We start from the raw sequence: 12,964 nt of genomic DNA, 5'->3' as shown, positions 1-12,964 counted from the left end.
TTGCCAGCATTTTGTAATTTTCATCTTCACCCCTCCATCTCAGATCCTGCAGCTTCCTTCGCTGTTCTGTTACCTTACTAGTAATCCACTTTGTCTGATCCTGCATCTTTTTTTTATGTCTTTGTTTTGTGGAATTCTACATTAAAATGGTGTTTAATTTTTGTAATAAATTAATCATATTTTTCATTTACATTCTGCATCTGTAGGGCTTCATTCCAGTTGTCCCTGCTTCATATTGTTCTAAATGTGTTAATATTTTGTTACTGATGTTCCTAACTGCTTTGGTTGTTTGTTTTGAGTCAGATATTATGTCCTTACTTATGCAGAAGCAGATCAGCTGTCTATGATGATAAGATATTTCTGTTTGGACTGCATGTGACTCATAGTTACACCTATTAACATTAGTAATGATGTTGTCAATAACTGTCTGGCTTTGAGAAGTCACTCTTGTTGGTCCATATATTGTTGCCTCCATATTGTGTTGTATTAACAATTCTTCAAAATATTATCTTGGTTCTGATTCTTTTCCCATGTCAGTATTGAAGTCTCCACATATAAGAATGTTTTTCTTCATATTTCTTCTTAGTAAGTTGACCATTTTTTTCAGAAAGATGCTAATCTTGCCGCTTGGTGACCTGTACACACAAAACAATCGAAAGTCATCAGTCACTACACCAGTAATTTCAAAGTCTTTTTCTATATAGGTCATCTCACACCTTTACTGTTTGCTGTCTTTAGGAGTTTTCCTGTTTCAATATATATGGAAGCTCCACCACCCTTATGTTAAGTTCTACAGAAGCAACTAGATAAGATACAGTCCTTTATTGTCAAGTTAGGTATCTGGGTTTCAGTTAGAGCATGTTCACTGATACATGTCTGATAGTATGTCTGGTTGTATTTCACTTCTGCTTCTAGTTTCTTGTTACCGTCGTATTGAATATTCTGATGTAGTACTTTTATGTAATTTTTCTTTTGTTGACTTACATGTTGTGGGCTGCATTCTGAGAGCATATTCTGTAGTTCCTCCTTTTTCGTGCGGTGCTTATATTTTGCTTTTTCACCCCCATCAGGCCATATTAGTTTCCCTTTCTTCTGGTCATTTTGCGGACACCTGTAAACATTCTGTTGAGTGTTACAGACCCTTAACTGTTTAAATGCATGCCATCCTTTCCGAGGCAGTTTTCACTCAGAAATTTGTTTGGATCTATGAAAACAGCACCAAGATGATCACACTGTACTTTGGCAGCATAATTTTTTTTTAGAGATATATTTGTCACTCACTGATCTTTTTATGATTCTGCCAAGTATCAGCCAGGATCCCGCATAGATACGTCTTGCTGAATAAATCACATTTTTTGTTTCGTTAATAATTCCTTTGTCACTTCTGCTTCTTAATGAATTTGTTCCATGTATAAAGATACAACTGTAATTAACCTTGGTTCCAGAATCTGGTTTTGTATTTGTTTGCTTTGAATTTACCATTTTTTAAAAAAATTGTTGATTTTTTTCATTCTAATTCGCAGTTTGATGTCGATTTTGCAGTTGGGGACAGCAATATTTTTCAGCAGTGAGTCGCCAATTATTAGAAACTCATTTTCATCCCTTTGCACAGCTGTGGTGTATTCTTTACTTTTATAGTGTGTCTCTGTCTTCCATTTGTATTTATCTACAGATTTTTGGCTTGCTAAGTTTATCATGACATCGGAAATGCTGTATGTGTTGTTTTTAGTGGTCGTAGGGGCACATGTGTTTTCGCCGTCTTGCTTTTCCATTTGTTGTATTTCAGGGCTGCTTTTCACATATTAATCTATCGGTTTCTTTCTTTATAGTGAATAATTCTGTTTTTAGTGTTTCAGTATCACTTTGAAGTAGCTTTATAATTTCATTTTTTGAGTCCACTGTACTTAAAAGATAATTTTCCTGATGATATGTTTGTATTCATTTGTCATTACTTGTTTTAAAGTGTAAGACTGTAAATTAACTTTGTCAGAAGTAAAACATAAGGGTATTTTTGTCATTGCAAGAATAATTGTGCAATTGTATGTCCGTTGCTAACACCTTCCCTCTGTGTGCAGGAATAGAGTACAAATTGATTTAATATTCTTATTTCAGCAGTGCGCTTTACACCAAAGTGGAAAAATAAATTTGTGTACATTGAATGGCAGTTGCCATTGCTGATAGCTCATTGGCATCATCCCTTTAGTGAAGAGCCTGCAAAATATGAAGTGGTTGTGAGGAGAGATGGTAAAATAAAACAGAAGGAAAAGTTTTTCTCTGACAATGACAGCAGTATTGCTGACTTGGGAATGGAAATGAAGTATGATACAATGCACTTCCCAGGTTATTATATTTTTGAAATTACGAAGTGTGCACCACAGCAAGATTGTGACGATCCCAGTACAGCAACTGTCAAAATAGGTAAGAACTTATTATTCTGTGCATCTTTGTTCTGAAAATTTTCTCATCTCCTTGCAGTGCTAATGCTGCCACACTCAAGTCATGGAATGTTCCTGGAAATGGCAAGTTAGACATCGAACGTCATGGGGGGAAGGGGGGGGGGGGGGAGAGGGAGAAGTGTTCAATGCAATTGCCAAAAACATTATGCATATCATGGTCAAAATTAAGTCTTATTGTGAAGTTATCTGGAACTGAGCAGCTGGCTTAGGTGAACTCACATTAATCATTGAATGTTTTTACAAGCAACCTAGTTCTGATGTAATGTTCAAAGAAGTTTCCAATTTACTGCCAGTCATCATAAATTAAAGTCCATTATATTTCAACTGGGCACCATGCAAATCTCAAGAACATGAGAGTGTGGGTTGTTGTAACAACCAAACAGTTCGCATGGGGTTTTCTCATGGATACATATACATCAGGCACATGTCGCCAGAGCTATGTTTGATCACCTGGTGTCATCTAAGGCTGTCCCCTCTCACAGAAGATCTTGCACAGTCATGGTTTTGTTTATTATTCAGGTCTGTGAATCTGTTATAGGAATGTGCAGGTCTGTTTTGCAATAATGAGTGTGTAATTTTTTAATGGTCATCAGGAATTTAATGTTGAGATGTTTGACACACATTTAACATGATGCCTGATACAATCACAATACACCTTACTTTGTACTTCCAAATTAATGACAGTGAACTCATGCACTTGATGCAATCACAATGCCCCTTGCTATGAACTTCCAAATTAATGACAGCGAACTCTTGCATTATGTTATATGCACTATTGCATTATGTTATATTCACATATATGTGTTCTACCTTATCATCTGAATACAAGCTACGAATTCACTGAATTGTAATCAAAGCTTAATAATACTGTAGTAAAACTAAATATTATTAGCAGTGAACACACTTCTGCTCATACCACAAACTTCCACGCAGTGACTCCCCCCAGTGACTCATCACTAAAGACTGTTAGCGGTGACTGACATCACAGAACTGTTGTAAAGCTGCAGTGGAGTCTCTGTCTCTTAGTTGTGGCCAGTTAGAGGCTAGGAAAGGGAATGCTATCTTATAAGGCCACACTGTGACCAACCATTGAGTCGTCAGAAAATAGTCTTCACATGAAAACCCACACCTTAGCTCGTGATCATGTGATGCAGTAGACTATGCTGTAGTAGGCTTTTACAGGGTGTATTGTAGTGATTCGAGAATTTCTGTGTGAATTCTAGAACCACTCAGCCTTCTACCATCTCAAACACATGATATTCTGGATATGAGTGTGGGATGGTAGAATCCTACCTACTGCATGTCACATGTTTGCGTGTGCAGGTTTAAAATCTGTCATGTGAAGAAAGTAGACACAGCAGTCGGACGGCTCCGACAAGTACCCGTCGGGCAATCCATAGATGTTTTAGTGAGTGTGTAAGGAAGAACCAGGAGTTTATATGCAGCTCTGTGCTTATTGTGCCAGTGACTATTGTTATTAAAACAAAAACAGTTGCAAAAAGTACTCTTGTAGACTCTTGACGCAACTTTGTTAGAGGCAAGACTCATTTTATGATTCATGTTAAGAGAGGTCATGGTATCCAAGCCAACTTTCTTTTAACTGTAACTCAATTTGTTTCTAATGTCCGAGTGTATGAGAGACTTGCAGGAAGTTACATACCATATTTACTCGAATCTAAGCCGCACTCGAAGTCGCACCTGAAAAATGAGACTCGAAATAAAGGAAAAAAAAAAATTTCCCGAATCTAAGCCGCACCTGAAATTTGAGACTCGAAATTCAAGGAGAGAGAAAAGTTTTAGGCCGCACCTCCAAATCGAAACAAAGTTGGTCCATAGTAATATGAGACACAATTTAGGTCGAATGAATGACGATACAGCTACAGTAGTTTGGTTCGAGACGTAAGCTTAGTAGTTAAGCTTTACCAGGTAGCCGTTGCTATGCGTCAGGCGCTCCGTCCGTATTTATACGGGTACCCTTCGTTTTTCACGTGCTTCGTCTGGTTTGAATTGATTCCTTATTTTTCTTTGATCTGATAAGTGCCGTTCTCTTTGTTATAGATGTTTACGTCACTCTAAGCTGAAAATGCATTACTGTACTGTGTCATGCATTGTTTGTCGCATTCTGATAATGAGTGTTTACGACCTGTCGCCACTCGCGGCATGGTTTGCTTTTGTGCGTGCTACCGCTGCTTACAAAAAAAAGAGAAAGGAATTGTCTCAGTTGCGAAACAATGGCAAGAGACTGCTATTTGTTGTTATTTACACTGCTGCTTGGTTTGATAATGATCAACAAGAACCACATAATAAACTGCGTATGATAGAAGATGTTCTGAATGAGAGTTTAGTGAAAATTTTTCTCCGTTTGAAAATCTTTGCAGACTCCTCTTTAGTACATTACTTTCTGCACAGAAATTAGAGTCATCTTAGATTTAAAAATCTAGTCAATTTCCGTGCTTCATTTCTGACTGTATCTCTATTAGGCATAAGAATAATACGAATATAAACATGACATGATATGTGTATACTCCTGCGTTTGCTGTTCTCACTCTAGTTTCGTAGTTTATTAGGCAGGCAGGATTTAAATGAGATAGCAGCAAACACTAAAGAATACATGGCAAAATGTTTATATTCGTATTATTCTTATGGTGAAGAGAATACTGCATGTGATTCACAATTCATAAAAGTTCCCGTTAACAACCAACTCTTCTCACAGGTAGGAAAAAATTCAGAACGTAGAATTGGCCGTACTGACAAACATCGCAGACAGTCTTGCCAGTCGGATTTTCGTAGTACATTGAAAAGCTGCTACATTCGAAGATTAACAATACGGAATTTGTATTTATTTCGTTGGATAATGTATGAAAAAGCAATGGTCGAAATTCGGGGCGGAGAAAAAAAGCTCGTATTCCAACTTTTTTGAAATTTATTTACTGGCGCAGAGGTTTTGGCGCCAGTATTTATCTTTGTGCCTGCAAAGCATGCCTGTATATATTCGACGGCTGAAGTTAGTTGTGGCGGCACCTACCAACATTTTTCAGAACTTCCGCTTACTTTGCACTCGATTCTAAGCCGCAGGCGGTTTTTTGGATTACAAAAACCGGAAAAAAAGTGCGGCTTAGATTCGAGTAAATACGGTATTCATTGGAAAGTGAAATTTTTATTGTGTATGGAGGTCAAATACTTAGTTAGTTGACGAAAAGTTAAGTTTGTTTGTCTACTTATTTCATAAGTAGAAAGAGTCTAAAAATTCCTGTACCTAGTGTAATTTGACACAGAGAGGAAGTGAAGAGGGTTTCCAGCAGCCGGCTATTCAGTTAAGAAGAGTGGCTGCAAATTACAAGTAAGTCACCTCATAAAGAAGTGGAAGATGTTTTGGGGGAATAAGCCAATATAACTCAGATCCATACTCACACTTTAATTCGTCAGAACATTAGAATGTGGAGACCTATGTGAAAGGACCAAGAAAACATTAAGTCAAAACTGAGAGAAGCTGTTATGAGTTGCCATAATAACCAAACATAATAATACAAGGGAATTACTCCAATACATTGGAATATGTTCAAGTATCCAGTGCAGCAAAATTTAAATGGGTAAACATTGAAGAAGTGAAAAATTCACAATGATAAATGTAGTAAAGAAGATATCAATATATTTGTCTAAGAAGTAGTACGCATAAAATGCTTCAGCTAAGAAGATCCATTGCGGGGAATATACAGCTCTCAAACACGTCGCAGGGATGCAGACGTGGAAACCAACATACATCCGACGCCACCAACACCAGCTGCTGTTCACCAGTGCTGACCTGCTTCCAAATCCGCTCACCCACGCAACGAGAATTCTACGCTGGGTCAGCGTAAAACAAAACTTGATTACTTTAGCATAAAGTGGTACAAGATACTGTTAGTGAACTGTTGTTGTGTAATTATCATATTTAAAGTTAGTTTTAAATGCTTACAAGAGCTAAGGCATATGAAAGTATGGAAAATATACAACAGGTTGGGGAAACTCCAGACCCAGCTATGGCCATGAAGATTTGCAAAGAAGTGCCTGACTGGGCTGAGTTGATAAATTTAATCAAAGCCCAGAGTCTTAAGTTAAACTCATTAAATCCTCAATTAAATGCTCAGAGTGTGACTCTAAGTAAAGAACTAGACTTAGTAAATTCTCAATTAAATACTCAAATGACAAATTTAGGTTTGTTAAACGCCAAAGTCGACTCTGAAAGCAAGGAATGTAGTAATGTAAGCGAAGGCATGGGTGCTTTGAAGATTGAATTCGATGCCATAAGTAATAAAGTAGAGAATTTAAATCATATGTGTAAAAGTGCAGCAGCAGTGCAGCAGCAGTGCAGTAGGGAGTCGCGTATTTAGCTTTCGTATTTGTTTTGTAGTTTTATTCTTAATTTCTTTCCAAGTGTTTGTGCGCTTGCATATTTAATTACATAAAATCCTTGCTTATTCTCTTATTTGAGAGGAGTTATATTGCTTATTGATAGCTGTAAAGTATAAGTTCGCGGAGTCGTTAGCGAGTTGCTTGTTTTGGACAGCCAGTGCTTTCTGTTTATTTCGCAGAGTCAGTTAGCAGCAGACAGAGGCCAGTGCAGTTTCACCTGTGCTTGCAGAGTGACGTGTGCGAGCAGCAGTAGCAGAAACTAGTCGTATATTCATTTTTTCGTATTTGTTCCGCAGGTTTAATTCGAATTACTTTGTGTGTTTGTCTGCTTGTGTGGTGCAGTTCTTCGGATCTTTGCGTATTTTCAAATTAGAAAGGGGTAGTATCAAATTTTAATAACGGTAGAGTGTAACATCGTGTAGGCGGTTGTCATTTGTACTAAGACTGGTAGGATCGCATTGTAATATCTGTATAGTGGCGTAGTCATGGTCATCTGATTACTTAGTTTGTAACTAATATTGCAGCTCAATCTGGCGCTGGTGATGCAACTGTGCAGTCGCATATCGCTGTTTTATTTGTTGCAACTCTATACGCCCAGATATTAGCAGTAGGATGGATAGGGTGTGTGCGTGCTGTGTGCGGGCACAGGAGGAACTGGCCACGGTTCGCGAGCAGCTGAGCGTGCTGTTGGCCATGGTCAGCCACCTTCAGGCTGCTGCTTCGAGGTGTAGCGACGGCGGAGGGTCTGGCGCGTCGCTTGAGACACCCCAGGTGTCACTTGCTGCGTCCGCTGACACAGCCACCGAGGCACCGTCTAGTGTACCCAGCACATTGGGGCCACCCTCACCTCAGGGTGAGTGGCGGACTGCAACGCGTTCGTGTTGCTTGAGGCGGAGGGTCAATGTGGAGGCTGGCCGGCTGGCCTCGCCCGTTCATCCTGTCAGTGGGCAGGTGGCCGCTCCTTCAGCAGGGCCCAAGCAGGCACACATGGGCAAAAGCTTGCTGGTTATTGGGAGCTCCAACATTAGGCGGGTGATGGAGCCCCTTAGGGAAATAGCATACAGGGCTGGAAAGAATTCCAACGTGCACTCGGTTTGTCTGCGGGGGGGCCTCATCCAAAATGTGGAGGCGGCCTTGCCTGCGGCTATCGAGCATACGGGGTGCAGTCGTCCGCAAGTAGTTGCTCACGTCGGCACCAATGATGGCTGTCGCTTGGGTTCTGAGGCGATCCTCAGTTCGTACAGATGGCTGGTGAATTTGGTGAAGACTGCTGGCCTCGCACGTGGGGTGCAAGCAAGAGCTCTCTATTGGCAGCATCGTTCCCAGAGTGGATCAGCGTCCTTTGGTTTGGAGCCGAGTGGAGGGTCTCAACCAGAGGCTTTGTTGACTCTGTGATGGTCTTGGCTGCAGATTTCTAGACTTGCACTATTGGGTGGGGAATTTTAGGATGCCCCTAGATAGGTCAGGGGTGCACTACACAAAGGAAGCAGCTACTCGGATAGCAGAGTACTTGTGGCATGCACATGGGGGTTTTATAGGCTAGTCGGTAGTGCGAGGTGTCCTGATGAACACTCACCAGTAGACGTGCAGGCAGGGAAATCAGGACATGCTCAGTGTAAACACACTTCAGCTATCAAGATATTAGCAGTAAATTTTCAGAGTGTTCGGAATAAAGTTCCTGAATTTACTGCCCTCCAGGAAGCGTGTGGCACGCAAATTATTCTCGGGACTGAGACCTGGCTGAACCCTGAGATAGGAAGTTCTGAAATATTTAGTGAGGGTTGGAACATGTATCGGAAAGACAGATTAGACACCGTAGGAGGTGGAATTTTCATTGCAGTTGACAAAAATATTGTGTCTACTGAGGTCGAAGTTGAGTGTGATTGTGAAGTTATCTGGACATGTTTAACAGGGCTAGGAGAAATAAAGTTAATTGGTGGGTGTTATTATCGGCCACCAGGTTCCACCATGACAGTTCTAGAATCATTCAAAGGGAGTCTACACTCTATATCGCAGAAGTACCCAGATCATGCCATATTAGTCGGAGGCGACTTCAACCTACCTAGTATAGACTGGGATGTCTATGGATTCATTACAGGTGGTACAGACAAGCCGTCGTGTGAATTACTTTTGAACACATTATCCGAAAACTGTCGAGCAGCTAAATCGACAACCAACGCGTAATGGAAATATTTTAGATCTGGTAGCCATTAACAGACCAGACCTCATCGACGGTGTCAGTGTTGAGACAGGGATTAGTGATCATGATGTTGGCATTACGACTATGGTTACGAAAGTTAAAAAGTCAGTCAAGAAGGCTAGGAGAGTATTCTTACTAGAAAGAGCAGATAAGCAGTTGTTAGCATCCCACTTAATAAATGAATCGACTATCGACTTCATTTACTTCCGGTACGATGGATGTGGAAGAATTATGGGCAAATTTTAAACACATTGTAAACCACGCATTGGAGAAGTATGTGCCTAAAAAGTGGGGACGGAAAAGACCCACCATGGTTTAACAGCGCAATTCGGAGAATGCTCAGGAAGCAAAGACAACTGCACTCGTGGTACAAGAAAGATTGGGAGAATGAGGACAGGCAAAAGTTAGTAGAGATTCGTGCTGCTGTAAAGAGTGATGCGTGAAGCATACAACCACTACCACCGTCATACCTTAACAAAAGATCTTGCTGAAAACCAAAGGAAATTCTGGTCTTACGTAAAATAGGTAAGCGGGTCGAAGGCTTCCATCCAGTCACTCACTGATCAGTCTGGCCTGGCAACGGAAGACAGCAAAACGAAAGCTGAAATTTTAAATTTAGCATTTGAGAAATCTTTCATGCAGGAGGATCGTACAAACATACCACCGTTTGAGTCTCGTACAGATTCCCGTATGGAGGACATAGTGATAAACATCCCTGGGGTTGTGAAGCAGCTGAATGGGTTGAAAATAAATAAATTGCCAGGTCCTGATGAGATTCCAGTTCGGTTTTGCAGAGAGTACTCTACTGCATTGGCTCCTTACTTAGCTTGCATTTATTGCGAATCTCTTGCCCAACGTAAAGTCCCGAGCGACTGGAAAAAAGCGCAGGTGACACCTGTATATAAGAAGGGTAGACGAATGGATCCTCAAAATTACAGACCAATATCCTTAGCATTGGTTTGTTGCAGGATTCTCGAACATATTCTCAGTTCGAATATAATGAATTTCCTTGAGACAGAGAAGTTGCTGTCCATGCATCAGCACGGCTTTAGAAAGCATCACTCCTGCGAAATGCAACTCGCCCTTTTTTCACATGATATCTTGCGAACCATGGATGAAGGGTATCAGACAGATGCCATATTCCTTGACTTCCGGAAAGCGTTTGACTCGGTGCCCCACTGCAGACTCCTAACTAAGGTATGAGCGTATGGGATTGGTTCCCAAGTATGTGAGTGGCTCGAAGACTTCTTAAGTAATAGAACCCAGTATGTTGTCCTCGATGGTGAATGTTCATCGGAGGTGAGGGTATCATCTGGAGTGCCCCAGGGAAGTGTGGTAGGTGCGCTGTTGTTTTCTATCTACATAAATGATCTTTTGGATAGGGTGGATTGCAATGTGCGGCTGTTTGCTGACGATGCTGTGGTGTATGGGAAGGTGTCATTGTTGAGTGACTGTAGGAGGATACAAGATGACTTGAACAGGATTTGTGATTGGTTTAAAGAATGGCAGCTAACTCTAAATATAGATAAATGTAAATTAATGCAGATGAATAGGAAAAAGAATCCCGTAATGTTTGAATACCCCATTAGTAGTGCAGCACTTGACACAGTCACATCGATTAAATATTTGGGTGTAGCATTGCAGAGCGATATGAAGTGGGACAAGCATGTAATGGCAGTTGTGGGGAAGGCAGATAGTTGTCTTCGGTTCATTGGTAGAATTTTGGGAAGATGTGGTTCATCTGTAAAGGAGACCACTTATAAAACACTAATACGACCTATTCTTCAGTACTGCTCAAGCGTTTGGGATCCATATCAGGTCGGATTGAGGGAGGACATAGAAGCAATTCAGAGGCGGGCTGCTAGATTTGTTACTGGTAGGTCTGATCATCACGCGAGTGTTACGGAAATGCTTCAGGAACTTGGGTGGGAGTCTCTGGAGGAAAGGAGGCGTTCTTTTCGTGAATTGCTACTGAGGAAATTTAGAGAACCAGTGTTTGAGGCTGACTGCAGTACAGTTTTACTGCCACCAACTTATATTTTGCGGAAAGACCACAAAGATGAGATAAGAGAGATTAGAGCTCGTACAGAGGCATATAGGCAGTCATTTTTCCCTCGTTCTGTTTGGGAGTGGAACAGGGAGAGAAGATGCTAGTTGTGGTACGAGGTACCCTCCACCACGCACCGTATGGTGGATTGCGGAGTATATATGTAGATGTAGATGTAGATGTAGATGTAGAACCATAGTCAGAAACAGAATGACACTTTTCAAGATTTATCGAAAATGTTAGAACGTGACATTGAGAACAAACTTAATAATGTAGAATCAGAACTTATTGAAAAGTTAGGATCTTTCGAAAATGTGTACAATATTAAATATAATGATGTAAGACAGGGAATGAATACTTCGAAAGAGAGTGTAGATAAGCATAATGAATTAATGTCAATTATTCAGTTGCAAATTACAGGTGTCAAGAGAAAATAGCTATCTCCAATATTATAAATGTAATTAGTGTGGAGGAACAATTTGGAGAAATTATAGATCGAAAGGTTACCGAGAGAATAACATGCGGGAATGTATTGCCTATTCCTTCTTCCGAACTTAATGATACCAGGAGGGGTATGGACAACCTGTAGAGAGAAATTAAGCTTATCCAAGACAAAGTAGAAAAAATTGTAAATTCACCTAATGTTGTGTTAACTAGTGAAGCGGTGACTGATTTGCAATGGGGAGCTAATTCAGGGTTATCTAGACAATTCCCTAAATTTAAGCCAGACGGAGATGTACATTTGACTCACTTCTTAAAAAGATTTAACCAAGCTTTGCCAAAAAATTGGGAAGATTCCAACCAGATCGAATTTGCTGTGGGGTACCTTCTAGGGGAAGCCTCAGAATGTGGAACATTAAATATTGAGAATTTTTCCTCTTGTGAAGACTTTCAAAAGAATTTTAAACAGAAGTACTGATGCCAGTGCTCAAGAAAGTTAATATCAGATCTGTGGGACCCAAAATATTGTCGCAGAAGAAGGTGAGTAGCACCGTGGTGTAGTGGTTATGACACTAAACTGTTGCATGGAGGGTCACGAGTTCAAAACTCACCTGAACTGTAGAATTTTAATTTCTATATTCGGTTCGAGGACATTCTAGAAATATCCACATATATCAAGAATCATTGTACTGGAACTGTATATATATCGTATGTGTTCTGGCTGGAGGTAGGTTGCTCCGTACTCTTGTATGTGCAAGTGCTGAATAAACCTTCTTTAAGTGAAGTTAATGTTCATCATTCATCTAATTACGCCTTCTTCTATTTGACATCATTCTGGTGGAGGTGCCGGGTATTGGAACTTGTGATGGCGGAAATTATCGACGACACAGTGACTCCCATCGGACTGTGATAGAGCCGCCGTTTACATGGTGAGAAACCCAAGTTTGACCCATATTCAATAGATCGCAATCTATCGGAGACAGAAGAAGACGACGACGTTACGATGACAGCAACTATGTGCCGCCACATGAGACATCTTTCCGGGTTCTCTGGTGATGAAGGCCAAGGTCAAAACAAGTGGTTGAAGCATATAGCCAAATTTAACAAATGGGATGGCACCTTGTGTTTGGCTAACATATTCTTCTACTTGGAGGGCACTGCCAAGCAATGGTATGAGAAAAACAAGGAGAAGTTCACAAGCTGTGAAGTATTCCAGGCGGAACTGCACAAGTATTTCAGCGACACATGACAACAGAAGTGCATGGCTGAAGATAAATTAAAGTGCAGGGCAGAGTGTCCAGGAGAAACTACAGCATGCCACATTCAGGTCGTCTTGGAGCTGTGTAAAATAGTGGATCCTAGAATGAAGGAGGGAGAGAAGGTTGCACATCTCATGAAGCGTGTTGCTGAGGACATGTATCAAGCCCT

The 12,964-nt window shown here is 40.6% G+C and overlaps 1 protein-coding gene across 2 annotated transcripts in view; it reads left to right on the top strand.

Moving 5' to 3' along the window:
- The window catches only part of LOC124592887, a 160,643-nt gene that overhangs the window by 47,232 nt on the left and 100,447 nt on the right, over positions 1-12,964 (top strand). The window contains exon 5 of one of the 2 annotated variants that reach the window (XM_047131878.1): positions 2,116-2,418. In XM_047131878.1, the coding sequence (XP_046987834.1) occupies positions 2,116-2,418 (303 nt within the window). Of the gene's footprint in view, positions 1-2,112; positions 2,419-12,964 lie in introns of both variants that reach the window. The other variant, XM_047131877.1, reaches the window with a different exon arrangement.

This window comes from Schistocerca americana, chromosome 2, assembly GCF_021461395.2.
Source record: "Schistocerca americana isolate TAMUIC-IGC-003095 chromosome 2, iqSchAmer2.1, whole genome shotgun sequence".
Classification (NCBI taxonomy): Eukaryota; Metazoa; Arthropoda; class Insecta; order Orthoptera; family Acrididae; genus Schistocerca; species Schistocerca americana.
Note: the sequence above shows the minus strand (reverse complement) of the source record. Positions and strands in the feature narration are given on the sequence as shown.